At 41.7% G+C, this 16,359-nt stretch overlaps 1 protein-coding gene across 1 annotated transcript in view; it reads left to right on the forward strand.

The window, feature by feature from the left end:
- The window catches only part of ABCA12 (ATP binding cassette subfamily A member 12), an 88,513-nt gene that overhangs the window by 37,746 nt on the left and 34,408 nt on the right, over positions 1-16,359 (forward strand). The window contains exons 14-27 of the mRNA XM_056349057.1: positions 96-208; positions 660-784; positions 1,610-1,783; positions 2,706-2,870; positions 3,838-4,039; positions 4,607-4,746; positions 5,320-5,439; positions 6,625-6,715; positions 8,061-8,240; positions 9,739-10,054; positions 12,719-12,833; positions 14,163-14,492; positions 15,378-15,447; positions 15,549-15,683. Coding sequence (XP_056205032.1) covers positions 96-208; positions 660-784; positions 1,610-1,783; positions 2,706-2,870; positions 3,838-4,039; positions 4,607-4,746; positions 5,320-5,439; positions 6,625-6,715; positions 8,061-8,240; positions 9,739-10,054; positions 12,719-12,833; positions 14,163-14,492; positions 15,378-15,447; positions 15,549-15,683 — 2,276 coding nt within the window. The remainder of the gene's footprint in view (positions 1-95; positions 209-659; positions 785-1,609; positions 1,784-2,705; positions 2,871-3,837; positions 4,040-4,606; positions 4,747-5,319; positions 5,440-6,624; positions 6,716-8,060; positions 8,241-9,738; positions 10,055-12,718; positions 12,834-14,162; positions 14,493-15,377; positions 15,448-15,548; positions 15,684-16,359) is intronic.

The following is a 16,359-nucleotide window of genomic DNA, read 5'->3' on the forward strand; positions in this document are numbered from 1 at the left end:
CTGGTTTAGTACTCTTATTTATGAAATGATGAAATGGCTTCTTGCCTTCTTTTTGTATTCTCAATTTTGTTGATTGTTTTGTTTTTCCAATTTAGGTTTCAAGAAAATGTACCAGAAATTGCTTTCTTTCAAGAGGTTCCTCGGTATATGACTACTTTGAATTCTATGTTGAACATTACAGAGAATTTAACAGATTCTAGCAAGCAAGGTAGTTTTCTGTATTTCCTTTACAATGTTGGTAAACATTGCCATTGGTGCCATACTTTCTGATGGAAATCCTAAGACTTGCTTAGCTGAGAGGAAGAAGTGATCTTAATGAAATAACCATATACCATGTCCCATGTCCCTGGGATCCTTTATCTAGGATAACTCTAGAGACCATCCTTTGTTTTCTGTACAGCCTGAATAGTCCTGTGTGCTGAAAGTCCCGAGTCTTTGTATTTGAGCACCTTTTGCTGTCAGCTTCAGCCTACATATTGTAAAACCTAGACAATATGACTGTATTTTGCAAGTGTTTTTGGTTTTGGTTTATTTTTTTTTTTTTAATAAGCAGTGATGTACCACGCTTCCATATACCTGAAGTCCCCTCTGTGTGTTTGAGATTGCTGTATGTCTGGAGAAGGCTGTTACATCAATTGTTATTTCATTGGTCTTTACAGAAAAGTTAGGAGATATATTCAAAAATGTGGACCGGCTCAAAGAGGATCTTAAAAGCACAACAGGAATGTCCACAGCCAGTATTGATGCTCTTCTGGAAGCATCTCTACCGGAAAACAGCAGTCAGGTAAGTTTGCTGTCATCCTGGCGGGAGATCTTGTTGCTTTCTACCTCTCAGACCATTAAAACGAGAATTTGTTAGTGAATGCAGCTAAGCAGATCGCTGCATGCACGACAGCACAGAGAGAGGTAGATGATCCCACAGGGATAGACAGCATAGCATGTTATGGATCAAAAGAGCCATTGGAAATGCAGTAGGAGCAGTCATTGACGTCAGTTCAGCCATTGGAGACCAAAAGCCATATGGTCTCTTTGGCTGTCACCAGTAGCTGGTAAGCAGCCATGCACTGCCTGGTGAGCAATTGCTCTGGTCTATACCAAGGGCACAGTTTACTCTGAACTGGCTAATGAGGACTGAGTAGGGTCCTTGGTGGGGTCCTCAGTACTGAGACGTGGTTGCAGTCCAGATGGAAAAGCACACTTCTAACCACAATTCATGAGAGCACTCGGGGTCTAAAAATAGCCTCCCATAATGAGAGATGAGCTTGCCTTCCTCAGCCTCCTGTGCAAGCAGAGCTCCAGATGCTTTTCCCCTTCCCAGCCATCTTGTCTGGACTGAGACCCAAAGAGCGTGGTCTTTTCCAAACTTCACATGCATCAGTCAATGGGAAATTGAAACCACAAAAGCTTTTACTACTGTGCAAGCTGGGCAGTAAAACACAATCCATAGGATTTGTCCCTTGGAGAGGGAGTAATGGGTAGGCATTTTCTGGTTCTCAGCGTTGAAATATGACACTGTGGAAAGAACAACAGCAAGGCAAGATTAATCCGTGCATACTGGAGCGAGCAGTCTACCCCCTAACAAATCTTTTCTTACTTTGTGCAAACACAGCTCATTTCTCAGATCATCCAGCTGGAGTCTTGTAGCGGCCATCCTGCTGACCCACAGCTGCAAACAGTAGCAGAGGAGTTCTGCCATCTCTCTCTTTCAGGGAGGACCCGTGAGACATACATCCTGGGGGTCACTCTGTTACGACACTTAGACATTTACAATTTCTTATACAAGGTTAGTGTTGGATTTGTAGAGTGCTTTCTGTAGTCTTTGCTGCACGCAGTGGCTGAAAGGTCATAAAATATCATTGCAGTGGCCAGAAGCTATGCTGATTTACACAAGCCAAAGATCAGGCTTTGCTCATGCAGTCATTTTTATTGCATATCCATGCTGTGACAGTGTGGATATAAATGAGGATCCCAGCTGGTGTAAACCAGCAAACCTCATTTAAAGACACTGGACCTACTTTAAATGCCTCCCTATCTGCTAGTATCATTTATATGCTGTCACAACCTCTTGAACATTCCCAGCTGAGTTCAGGCTTCCCAAAAATAAGGCACTGGGCTAATTTTTTTTATTCCTTGAGAAGAGAAGCCCTAGCAAAAGTCCTGTAAAATTTATTTTCCCAATCTAGTTGGCACTGCCAAGTTATTAAATGATTCAAATATCCCATGCACACAATTATATAAATAACATGTATAAATACCATTCATGGAGAAGTGCCTATTGAATACATATTTTAAAATGCTACAGAAGTGATCTGGAGAAGAAAAGTTATTAAATGAGAATGCTAAGCAGTTTGGCTCAGATCAAAAGTCACTTGCAGTGTTTGACATCTATGTTGTGCAAAATGTTACCTCTTAGAGACTCAGATTATATCCCAGCTAGTATCTGATACACATTTCCCAAATGTAAGTGTTTGGAAACATGCACTGTTCAGAATATGCAGTGTTCAGGGGAGTGGTTTGCAAAAGCACTTGGGGACTTGGGAATACAAATCCATTCATTTCCCGTGGGACATCTGCTCCCTAAGCCTCCCAACAGTTTTGAAAATCCCTCAATCTTTGGCTTGGAATTAACACTCTATGGGTGTGTTACATGCATGTGCACACAGATTCCTGCTAATCACAATTGGTTTTCTTCCTGTCTCTTGTAGATGCTTTTCCCTAAGGAACTTCAGAAACCCGTGGACAAGATGTTAGGCCTTCTGACAAAAATGAAATATTTCAGACGCCAGGTTGAATCTGACGTTGATCCATTGCTACAAGCTATTCATTCACTGAAAAAGCTCCGGCAGTCTAGAAATGTGCCACTGACTAAGGTACACGTAGTTTCCATGCACTTTGGAGGCAAAACACCACTAGAACAGTTTCCACAGTAATTTCTTACCCTAGAAGCCAAAGGTGCCTTAAATCATAGATTACTGATTCTCTTTTAAAGCAGCAGTGTTCTAAGAAGAATCCTAACAAACTTAGATGTTGCCTTCCTGGGAGAGCTTTGATTTGAAGCAGTGGGACCATCATGTGCTCATGATGGAGGGGAGACAAGGACCATGTGCTGTGGGAGGGACACTAGGAAAAAAAAAATGCAGGGGATGAACAACTATCTTGAAGGAAGGTACATTTCCAAGAACATACTAAAAGAGGTCAGCTTGTGGAAACAACTGGAGAACTGCCCACTAAAGGCTATTCAAAACCATGTAAGTCAACAGCAAAAGTGTGCTGTCATTTTAGTGTGTTACATTACACCCAAAGCCTCAAGACTGCCCAAAACATTCAGTGCAAACCCAGTCCTGCTCTGACCACAGCAGTAACTTCAGGCTGCACTCGCCTCATCCAGCAGTGGATCCAATCCCTCTCTGGTCCATAGTCAATGACAGCATAGATCACAGGAATTGTTTCTGGTAATCACTTTGCCTGTGCGTTGCAGACCCACATGCATTCATGAACTAGATGGGGATAGGGGATGTACACATCTGTGTGACAAATTCTGTCTTGTAACCCAGGGTGGACATGTGTCACCAGGCACACATTATAGGCAATCCCTATAGACACATTATAGGCAATTCCCACATTGGATCTCATACCTGGAAGTGACTGGTATGACATACCTGGAAGCTAACAGAGGTTAGCTAAAAAGGCATATGATCTCCATGGAAAGTCCCTTTTTTTGTAGGAACAAATCTCTCATAACAAAGCAGTGTAAAAATGTTCAGTCCTTGCCTTCTGATTCTGTTATTTCTTTTTTCTCTCAGAATGGGATTTATTTGCATCTTGTCTTTTCTGCAGGCATTATTTAAACCGAACAACTTCAGGATAACACGTGGCACATTTAAGTCCATGTCAAAAGTTCTCTGCAATCAAGAGATCACCCCCCTGTTTTTTGAGTCCTTGCTTCCAGATTTTGGAGACTCTGTAAGCAATAGTTCTTCTGTGGAGGATGTCTACGTCCAAAAGATGATGAGGAAATATGGGATTCCTCATGACTCCAGTAAGTCTGCCTTCTCCTTAAGGCAAAAACATTTCAGAGCCAAACTCTACTGCTTCCAGAGAGATCCAGTGCTGAGCTGTTCCCCTGTATGTCTCTGGAGGGCTGTAAGTGCTCATTTTTTATGCTAGCTGAAGATCTGCACTGCCCTAATTATTGGTGGTTTATTTCCATAAAAGTTAAAAGGAAGACAGCCTATGTAGCAGAGCAGTGCTTGACACTGCACACTTTCCCATTTGTTGATGATCTGGTCTTAGGGCTTGACAGGTCACTGCTCTTTCTTGATGTGTAGTTTTTCTGACTGTACTGACATTATTAGCTCCTCTAAGTTCACAAAACTCCATTTAACCTTCAAGCAAAGAATCTTGGCTCAAACAGTGAGACTTTTGTTGACTTGAGTTCAGCAACAGGAGATCTTGGGGGCGGATTGTTTTTGTCAAGATGCATTATGTCAGTCAGTGAAGAGGGCTCTGAAGCAATTTGCTGGACACAGCAACAAACTGGGTAGATGGGAAAAAATACACTGGTAGCTTTCTCATGTCTGGTCTGTTTGCTTTTCTCCCCTTGCAGCATCATTTTGCTTATCCTTCTACCTGGACCTGGTCAAGACCCCAACTGGAGCTTTAATTTGGTCTTTTTTAAAACCAATGGTGCTTGGGAAGATCCTTTATACGCCAGATACCGTAGAAACTCGAGCAATCATGAGAAAGGTATGGCTGTTTTTACGGTACATCAGGATACACCCACTGTAAAAGATTGTAATATATCTAGCACTAGATAAATTACTAGATAAAAACTAGGGCTTGTTTCTCTAAGAAGCAGAAGTCTACTTTGTAACTGTTTGGGAATATTGGTCAAATTATCTTTTCCTCATTGCATTGCTGGTCATTTGAGTCATCTTTTGTCTTTGAATAAACTTTGACTCCAAAAAGTTGCTCTTGGTCTAGTATTTATAATAAGATTTTTTAAATGTAGGGTGTTTTTTTTGCCAGTAATAGAGAGATGTCTCTTAAGACAAATGCTAACACCAGTACTTGTTTGCAAGCCAACCAGTGGTAGAAGGAAAGCTGATATCCAAGTTATGCTCCAAATGTCACATATAAAGCTGTACTTTTAATTACTTGTATCCAAATTCAGTGTGTTAAGGGGCGTTGTGCCAAGTGGTGATAGGGTGCTAAGAAAAATCCAATTTGGTCTTAGCTGTTTTATTGATTTATTTATTGTTTAAAAGCTGTAAGGTAATTAATAAATGAATTCTTATATGTTGTGGGCTTTTTCTGTAGTCTAACGCAACCCTGAAGCAGATGGCTGATCTAGCCCTAAAGTCCCAGGAGTGGTTGGAGAAGTCTCCTGTCATCATGCATTCACTGACTAAGTTAAACCAGACAGTTCCGATGATCAAGGTATGAGATTCTGCCCTCCCTGTCTCTCTCATGGGAGGGAATTGGGAGGATGGATTTCTTCACTGAAATAAACTGGGGTTCCAGGGACCTCAGGGACATCTTGGGTCAGCTGGGGAAAACCCATTTCAGGCTTTTGTTCTGGACTTCACAGTTTCTGTGCCTTCCTGCCTGTTCCCTTAACAGAAATACTCCTGACACACCTTTCCATGCAAATCCTCTTTCTGAAATGATCTGTTTGTAATATGCTCCCTGACACTGGCCGTGCTGAGGCCTGCTGGAGGGCTAAGATGAGCAGGGAATGCTCTTCAGTTTGTAAATTAACTTTCTGCTTGATGGAGTGATCCAGCCAGCCAAGACCAGGCAAGAAATGACTTTTTCAGAAAATGAAACAATATCTATAATAAGCATGTAGCTCTGGGTACACACGTAAGAGCTAGAAGATGTCTTTGTACCTCAGCGAATGTAAATAAAATTTCTTTTTCCCCTCCTAAGGAGCCTAGCCTTGCTTGGGTACAGAAAGCAGTAGGCTGTAATGTTTCACGCACTTGCTTTCCATTCTCTGCAGTAAAAATTGTCTCCTTTTCTTATGAAACTATGAAAATGAGATCTCTGGAACTCTAAAGCATTAGAAGTTAATTTCAGTGGCTGGAATTCATTGTGATTTTTATGGCACTGAGAGAAAATCCAGAGTGGAGTATGCAAAAGTGAAATGAAATGTTCTCTGCTGACTGCACTCATTGGTGGAATAATGAACTATTCAGCCAAACAAAAATCTGTCTGCTGGTCTCCAAGCTAAATTTTGGTCGCCTACCCGTTGTGCTCTGGCTCTGTTCACAGGACTTAAAACAGACACAATTGAAATCTACTGCACTTTTAGAATAACAAAGGTTATCCATCCGTGATTTTTCCGTGGGACTGTAGTGCCCAGTGGAGACTCAATACACATCCTCTCTTGACTCCAAGAAACACTAGCTTGGACTCAGAGGGCTCAGTATGAAGTTTTCATTGCTAACTTCTCCCCATCCTGATACACAGAGGGAAATATAGAAGGTCAGGAAAGGAGTAGGAGAGGGTTGTACAAAGGCTCAGTGAAAGCAGCTGGTCTGTTGTATTTTAGAAATACACCGAATAAGCTCAAGGGGCTTCTGGTCAAACTAATGCTTTTTCTTTTTTGCTTGTTGGTAGAACACTCTGCAGAATCCCTTTGTGCAGGTTTTTATCAAGATGATGGTGGATTTGGATGCAGCTGAACTGCTGAGTCAAATAAACAAACTGGGTAAGTTGGTCCACATGTGCTACCCTCTTATTTGTACTTCACGTCTGGGAGATCGAGAGTCACCAAACTAGCCATCCTCTGGTACTGCTGTCCTCTCGCCAGTATCAGATGCTTCAGCGCAAGGCAATCTCAGCTGTGATTCAAAAATCTTACGGTCTTTGGGCAAAGAGTCTTAGAAAACAAAGGGCTTGTATGAAGAATTGCTTCTTGCGAGTGTTGAAGGGATGGTAGGATGGGAATCTCTGAAGCTGAGTGTGGCCACTGGAGGACACTGTTTAGCCATAATTATGACTTCAAATGAGCTACCTGGGACTCTGCTGGGAAATGTTGTGGAGAGTTCACTTGCATCACATCAGGGTTCAACTTAAAAGTTTTCCAGAGCAGAAAAGCAAGAGATCAGATAAAGGTACCCGGGCTGATGAAGCCAGAGGCATCATTACAGGAGATACTCTGCTGGAATCTGCTGTTCTCTGGTGGTCTTGCGTGGGGTCCTTCAAGGTGAGACTTGCTGATATGCAGTGTGGGAAGCATCAACTGACAGCGGTGCTGGGTGGATGGATACATCCCCTGTTAGTGAACAGCATGGTGATCACAGTCCCTTCCTAGCTGGTCTTGTTGTTCATACCCGTTTTTTCAATGAGTGGCCATACATGTCAACATAAATCTGGGTTACGCCAGCAAAACCCACAAAACATTGTAGTCTGTTGCAGTCAGAAGGATATTTACATACCATTTGTGATGACCCCAGTGTCATTTCATGAGTGGCATCTCCTGCCTTAACTCCCCATAAAATCATCATGCCTGCAGCAGCTGTTCCATATTAGTTACACTGCATTGTGCAGTCACCTTTTAAAATGGCCAGGAAACAGCAGCATCTTTATTAAACTGCATTATCAGGTTTAGCACACATGTCAGCACAACAGACATAACTTTCCCTTGATGTGCTTGGATAAAGCGCATTCTCCCCGGAGACAGAGCAGCTCAACAGACAAGTTGATTACATCAAAACCCATAAGATGTGGAATGAATGGTGAGCATCATATGTGAGTCTAAAACCTCAGCAGGATAGTAGCAACTTCTGATTTGGGATGACTGTCACATCCCATTGCTGGCATTCTCCCAAAGGCAAACTCACGAGCATATTACAAATGATTAACATAAAAATTGGGTCAACAACATGCCTTCAGTGCACTGCTAAGTGCAGAAATGTATTTTACACTTAATGTTTAGTATGATGGGTTTTTTCTTCCTTTCTGTTGTCATTGTTAGTCTAATACAGAATGATGTGGTGGATTTTTTGCTGTGTGTAGTGATGCTACTGGTTTTCTTTGTGGGTTTTTTTCAGATGATATTCGGCTGGAATTACAGAACAACGCTGACATTGTCGATCAGCTGAATACACTCGCTACCCTTGCTGTAAATGTGTCCTCCTGTGTCTCATTTAACCGCATTCAGGCAGTCAGAAACTTGGAGGAAATGGAAATGGTGGCTAAAGAGCTCTTTCTGAAGAACGAGCTTTTTGCAAGTATGTGGCAGTCTCAAATCCCCCTGTAAATTAATGTTAGCCTGGTGCAGGGTGGGAATCCACTGTAAGAAGTTTGGCTTTCCACTGGCAACTGTTGCGGTCACAGCTCCCACCAAACAATGGATTTTGAGCAGTGTGTGTAGGACCTGCACACTGATACCTCCTCATGGCAGTTTTACACTCCTTTTTATACCTCCTCTTCTCTTACACCTCTGCTATCTGTGTAGAAAGATTTTGGTTAACTGGTATTTACTCTTGGTTAATTCTCAGATGGAATGAATTTTCACTGCCTTTAGGAGATCTTCATGACAGCTGCCTTCTTTCAGGCCCGTGTGGGAAAAGATGCCTTAATTAAGAAAGATATTGCAGAATCATAGAATCATTTAGGTTGGAAAAGACCTTTAAGGTCACTGAGTCCAAATATGAGACAGTTCAATTTATTAGAGTGTCATAAAGCTCTTGAGATGTTCCAGCCAAACGCTGCGATGTTACATTGGGTCTTCTCAGTCACACTTTTCACATTTGTGGGATTGGATTGCAGCTTCAGTTCAAACCACAGAGAGGGGAAGGAGGGACTAGAGACTAGGAATTTATACTAATTTGAAAGCTAGAAATGTGTCTTAATTTTTAAAGAATGCCCAATAACTCCTCAATTAAGATTTACTTGTAAGTCCTGTGACCTGTTTGGTTTTATACCTCATAATTGAGTGGTAGATAGAAACTTTTTCTTTTCTTGGAACTTCAGACCCTGATAATATTTGTCTTTTCCCATAAAAGCAGTTTTCTTCCACATTTGTCCTCCATTCCATCATATGCTTTATATATGGAATAATCAGGAAGAATATTCTGGAGAGAAAAACTACTGTGGTATTGCCTCTACCCAAATAGACATTTTAAAGGAACAAAAGTCCTGTCTGTCAAATTGTATCCACAGCATGCCATTTCCTAACAGGAACTTGCAAAGTTTTTATATTCTTAAACATCTCAACTTTACAGGAATTTGTGTGGGCACAAAAATATGTGTGTAGGTCATGAACAGTTTTCACCACCACGTTCCTGAGGTTTTTATGTCACAGCATCGCTATATGAGCTCTATTGATAGAGTAACTTTGGGCATGTTCATGAGAGGTGCGTGTGCTGAGTGACATACCTAACAGATATCTGACAGCCCGTGTTAACAACAAGATTTTTCCAAATACAGGGTACACTGAGAGCCTTTGGGTTTTGAATGCTCAGTGGGAAAAGATTTAAAGGCTCTGGGGGTGTATTTTGCACCCAGAATCATTGGTCACATTTGAAAGTCCGAGTAGCTGCAGTGATGTACAGTTTCCACTTCTAGACCCTCAAGAAGCAGCCTATCCATCAGCATTATTTGTGCAGCAAAGAAAGAAATGATGGACTGTAATGTAGAAAATAAAAATGAGGCATTCCTATGTGTCTGTGTACTGCTCCTGTGCTGTCGGTTCTGAAGGAAAGCCTTTTCCCTTTCTTTTCCAAGGTATCATTTTCAAGCTGCCTTCAAGCCGTAGCAGCCCTGGACGCTCGGTTTACGGGGACTTGGCCCTCCCTCCTGTGCTGAACTACACCATCCGCATGAGCAGCAGGATCACACAAACCACCAACAGAATAAGGGAGCGCATCTGGACAGTGGGCCCGCACAATTCCACCTCCCAGAGCCAGATTTACAGCCGGGCGTTTATTTATGTCCAGGACAGCATTGAAAGAGCCATTATTGAATTACAGACTGGCAAGAATCCAGAGGAAATAGCTGTTCAAGTCCAGGCCATGCCTTACCCCTGCTACAACAAGGATATGTAAGTTTGTGTGGCTTTTGCCTTTACGCTTTGTGTGAGCTCATCTCGTCTGACTGGTGGAGTTCACCAGCTGCGCTGGTCTCCTTAATACCATGGTCACATAGCATAGAAATAATTTCATTTTGTAGCGAGGCTTTTTTTTTTTCCACAGGTCTGAACAAAAGAGGGAATTTTTGACTTTAGTATAAATGGTCTATGTTGAGTTTGCCTACTCTTTTGTTGTCAGTGCTCTGTATGTACCTGAATTGTCATGGTAACTATAGGTTTTACAGGAGGTAAAATTCGCTGTCCCTGGTTTACTACACGTGGTGGAAATGAGACTGGGGTTGGCAGGCCTTGGATTAAATATGAGTGTTGGCTTTTCTGCAGGTGTTTACATGCAAACAATGCAGCAGAACTTAAAAAATGTATGTATTGGGCAAAATAAGAGCCCCTAGGTTTATGAGCTTTGTTCCTAGCGATTGCTATCCAGCTGTGGTATTTGTTATTCATTCCAGTGATTTTAGCTAATGTTCAGAGTGTAGTGAATAGTTCTCAATACAGGTGCCTCTCAGATGGCTTTAAGAAGGATAAGAGGGAGGATGAAATTGTACCATTCATCTCTGCAATAATGAGGGAGGACAGAGACGTTTTTGATGCGCTGAGTTGCCAGGGTTAACAGCCTGTTATACAGAGCAGTGCAGTTTGGACTGTGCGTGGACCGGAATAAGTTTTGAATGGTGAAGCTGATCAAAAAGTTTTGGATCATCTTCCTTTCTACTCATCTTGAGCCAGATCTGCAGCTAGTATAAACTGCATCGCTGCCAAAGGCAATAGAGAGAAGCATATCTCTCACAGCTGAGGACCTGCCCCTCTGGCAAGGCAATTTTGGTCTGTGTTGGAAAGCTGGCAACATGGTACTTCCTCAGAGTTATTACCCTGACCACAGCTGGTGGCCAAACTGGCTGGAAAACACACAGGGAAGGGATTTCAGTGTCCATCAGAAAGCAGTGAAGGATGTTCAGCATAATAGTATTGGTAGGTCGGATGGTCGCTGCACCCTGACATGAGGGTCTCCCATGGACCAACAGTACAGACTAGACCTGGGAGCTCATTCTGTTGAAAAGCCTGTGTGTCTACTGCATGAGTTACAAGATCATCTGGGAGCTTTAGCTATGGGAGCTATAGCTATAGGAGCTACAGCAGACCCATTAATCTCCTGTGTTAGCCTGTCACTTAAGAAAGCTGGACGCCTGTAATCTCTTCTCAAGGTAGCAGCATGCAAAGTGCCTGCAGGTACACAGGCAGCAAGCATTCAAACCAAGTGTCAACTTCTTGCAGCAAAGACTTGAATTATTGCTGTGAGATAGTTTTGTACAGTAATTAACTGGCTGCTGGAGGCATTTACTACAGTGCTATCTGCTCCTTGTCTTGTTCTTGGGCTGCTGAGAAAACCACTTGCCTTTGGGTTTCCTTCCCCACCCCAGGTTCAGAGGGATGTGAGTTTGCTCAATTATTAAAGTGCCTAAAGGCTTTGGATTTGCATCCGGTAGAAGTCATCGTAAAATGACTGTTTATCAATTGTTATTGCATAGTTACCATCCTGTAGGGAAAAGAAGGGAATATCTATAACATTACACAGAAGGTGATGGCAAATGTTGAATTTTTAACAGCTTAGAGATCATGCACAAGATGGTAGCAACACCCCCCCCCCAAAAAAAAAAACCCCAAAAAACCCCAAACAAAAATCCCAAACAAAAACCAAACCAAAACCAAAGAACTAGTAGAGCTCCTGAAATGCCTTTTCATTGTTCTTTATAAAAATGGCTTCGTTTGCATGGAAGCATTTCCTGAAGGTGCTAGTTCATGGGAAATTTTCAGCCTCACAGGTAAAAAAATTTAAAAACAAATGCAATCATATTAATTTGTTGTTGTATGTTAAACTTTTCCCCAGAATAACACTGATTATTTTTTTATAAAAAGACAGATTTAGAAATGAGGGAGGAAAGCATAAGCACTCTAGATACAATGAAGAGAATCTCCTGCTATAAAAACTTGCTTTCCATCACAAAAGGCAAGTTTAGTGTTGGCCATTGGTGTCTTTTTTCTGCGCACATTTGGCACAAGAGGAAGGTTTTAACTGAAGTGAGGAGGCAAGAATTGTGAAGCCCATGTTGTAGACCTGGATCTGCAATACCTGTCCCATGGGGTAATAGGCTAGAAACTGAGGGGTGGCATCTATATCCACTGTGGCACCAGGAAATATGGTGTGATAACAAAATTTGGCCACTGTATCTATTAACAGAACTGAGAATTATGGCTGGCTGCTGTGATGTTTCAAAATGGGATGCACCCCATCATAGAGCCAGGAGATGCCACTGCCCAGGGCAGTTCCTGCTTCTGCCAGGGGTGCTCCTTAGCAAAACATCTGAGAATGCATCTGTAAATTCCTCGGTAATTTAAAAAAAGAAAGAAAGATTTTGAACAGTCAGGAGTTTCGTGAATAGAAAATCTGATGCAATGGCAAAATAGCCTTTTTTGTAATTATTAATTACACTCTACGTTTTGAAATATAAGCATGTCTTTTCCTGTGCCAAAGTATTATTCTGAAAAATATATTGTGCATAAAGCCTTAATCCCCAGAACATTTTGTATTCAGCTAAAGCCTGCATTTGCCTTTTACAGGTTCTTAACCAGCGTGACCTACTCTCTTCCATTTGCTCTGATGGCTGCCTGGGTGCTGTTTATAGCTGATTTTGTTAAAACACTTGTTCAAGAGAAAGATCTGAGGCTTTATGAGGTACGGTGAAACTTTCTGGGGCATGCAAAATTATAAACAGATTTTCCTTATTAGTGGGTAGTATGTTTCATGTGCAATATTAAATGGAGCAAAACAAGCATTAAGGAAAATAATATTCCAAATACCTATTGTTTGACCTGCAATGTTTGAATTCTGACATTGTAACCAAGCTCAAAACCATAGAAATGCAGGGCGTTTGCCCTTCAAGTGGTGAGAATAGTGCTTTGCAGTTCTGATCACTGGAAACGTGGGGACCTCAGAAAATTACAAGTTTTCTGAAGATTTAAAGCTCTCTAAAAATTGACTTTGAGTCATGCCTATTGGGGACAAAGACATGAAAAGTGACTTATTTCCTATCCTTGAAGTTATTATACTTAATATTTCAGAAGGTGCTACATATTACATCAGCTCCTCTGAAATGAAGTTCTTCATTCAGGTTGTCTATTGGAAAATAAATGACACTGAGACATAGGGAATTTATTAAATTAACTCAGGTTTTCAGTGTGAACACCATCAACAGAGATGAGCAGCAAAGAACTTTTGTAAAACTAAGCTTCAGCAAGCAACAAATGCTTGAGCAGATTTGTTTTTTATCCGATACCATGGAAACAAATACTGATTCACCAAAAACAATTCCAAGAAAGGGCACTCTATGAACTGTGATGAGATTGAAAATGAGTGAACCCCTGTGGCTAGCTGACAGCCCCTTACTCTAGGGAACCCAGTTTCACTGTCTCTAAGAACCAAGGTGTCAGTAATCTTTTTAGGTAATAATCTACAAGAAGACAAGCACCTGTAGTTTCTTTTGGGTTTATCAATACAAATCTACAGGTTTATAAAAGTGGACTTGGTCATTAGCTAATACAAATTAGTACTGCTTCCTTATAACCATTGTAATTTAGCTGTTATTTGTTGTCTTGGGGCTGTGTGGGAAATGGTTTTGTTTCAAAGATACTTAAGAGCTTTTACACTCAAGCCACTGGATCAATTAGCATTATTTTCAAAAATAACCAAAACACTTTAAGAAAGTCACAAATCTAAGGCCAGAAGCAGCTTTGGAGCCTGCGGGCTGTGATGCTTCACACTTGCAGATCCTGTCTGTGCTGTTCGTTTGCAATAGACTGTTTTGCAAACCTAGGGCGTTCCAGAAATGAGTGCATGCTTTCTCCCTGTTTATCAGCATGCAGTATGCCAAAGTATGAAAGAGCATGGCTTGGTTGCATTCCCTGTCCAGAAGCCGAAAAAAGAAACAGTTCAATATCAGCAGAAATATCTCTTAATAAACAGCTGTCATTTGTGATTCTTTTTTTTTCACCTTTCTCTCTGTAGTACATGAAAATGATGGGTGTTAATGCCAGCAGCCATTTCATCGCCTGGTTCATAGAGTGTGCCATCTTCCTTCTAATTACTGTCACCTTCCTCATCATTGTTCTAAAAGTGGGTGACATCCTTCCCAAAACAAACACAGTGCTCCTGTTCCTGTACCTTATGGACTACAGCCTGTCCATCATAGCGATGAGCTACTTCATCAGTGTCTTCTTCAATAACACCAACATCGCAGCCTTGGTGGGCAGCCTTGTGTACATCCTCACCTTCTTCCCCTTCATCGTGTTGCTCGTCATAGAGAACCATTTGAGCTTCTCTGTGAAGAGCCTACTGGTAAGTTCTGTTTTTCAATAACAGGGAACGTATGTGTGGAAGTAGACACGCACCTTCGATAAACTTCAGCTCTTATTATAGCTTGTGTCACAAATGTACGTGAGTTGGGTGCCTTTCTAAATTGCATCAGTGGGTGGTAACAGTATGACAGCATGGCAGGAGAGTTGGCCATGGCCTGTTTGAGGGAGACTTGGAAGTAGTTGTGTCCCGTAACTGAAAGCACTACCTGTAGAATTTTAGTGAGTTCTCACTGCCAGATGAATCAGAGTAGTTTGAGCTATGTGCTTTGCCCTTTCAAACTGCAAAGCAGAATGGGGTTCCTTTCAACCACTGTGGAAAATAAGTCTGTCTCAGTAAGGAGTTCAGGTAGCAGGGCTGTGAAGGAGGGCTGGCTCCGCTTATTGCTGGCTCTGCTCATCCTTTAGTTTAATGTTCTCAGATTCCTAGCTATGGAAATAGATGTAAAGCTTTGTTTCCTACCAAGGGTAGAAATAGGTAGGTATTAGGTTCCAGAAGCCAGACTTGTTTTCTTTGAGTCACTGGATTCAGGAAAGGACATCTGTTAATGCAAGTGGTAAAATTATTAACCACATGGCAGGTAATTCTCAACCACTGCTGTATTTCAAAAGCCTCAAATAAAGCCCTTTACGAGGGAGGAAGTTGGGTCCTGGGTGCGGAAGCAAAAGAAAGGCAGGCTCTAAGGAGACATTAGAAGAAGTCGTAAGTCTGGTGCAGTGCTCTTTGCGACTGCTGGGAAAAAACACAACCTGCTCTTTTTTCTGGCTACTGGACCAAGCCAATGTGGTACCTGACTGGTTGACTGACTTGTTTTCTCTTTGAGACTACTTCCTAAGTTCTCTGTTTTCAATTTTGTTTATTCCACAGAGTCTGTTGTCTCCAACTGCATTCAGTTATGCAAGTCAATACATTGCTCGATATGAAGCACAGGGCATAGGTATGTTCATTGTAGACAAAACTAGGCTGTGAGCTCCCGTGGTCATAACATTGCGTTAACTAATATGGATTCTGTTCATATTTCTAAATCCCTTCCTGCAGGTCTGCAGTGGGACAACATGTATAAGTCCCCAATGATTGGAGACAACACTTCCTTTGGCTGGATGTGCTGGCTCATTCTAATAGACTCTCTCATTTACTTCATCCTGGGATGGTATATAAGGAATGTTTTCCCAGGTAAGAAGACACAGCATTGAGGCTGATGCTGCGCCATCTCTTTTTGAAAACAATGAACACAACACTGGCTGATTCCATGGTTCAGGCAGTAAGTCTACACACAGAGGATATCTCTGTTTCTAGACTAAAGATGTGGATGTCTGAGAGTATTAATGAAACTGAGACAGAGCAGAGCAAGGGAGAATTAGGGTTCCTCTGCTTATGACATGGTTCTCCTGGAGAAGCTGAAGCCAAGGACATGCGAGGATATGTTTGTGGGCTGGAGGGTGAAAACGAGAACAGAACATGTTAGCCTGCATTTGTCAGTTGAGTGATTTTATGTCGTGTTACTTATATCATTTGATTTCAAAAAGTAATTCCTGCCTTGGGCAAGAGCCAGTACATTTGTCTTTTGCTTTTCTTCCCCACCTAATGAAGCAGTCCACTGGCATACGGAAATCTACCCAGTGGAAGATGTAAAGTACTCCTGCCCTCCAGCTATGGAGTTACTCAGAATAACAAATTAGTGAATGCTTCCTATTGTGTCAATCAGGTGAACTTTCATTGTATGAAAATATATATATGTCTAGTACACGAGGGGGGAGATCTCTGTGGAGTTTATTTTTGCTATTTTAAGTGCACCCCAGTAGTGACACTTTTTCAGAAACAGATACCTGGATGAGATTCCTCTTCTCCT

This window comes from Falco biarmicus, chromosome 8 (genome assembly GCF_023638135.1).
Source record: "Falco biarmicus isolate bFalBia1 chromosome 8, bFalBia1.pri, whole genome shotgun sequence".
Classification (NCBI taxonomy): Eukaryota; Metazoa; Chordata; class Aves; order Falconiformes; family Falconidae; genus Falco; species Falco biarmicus.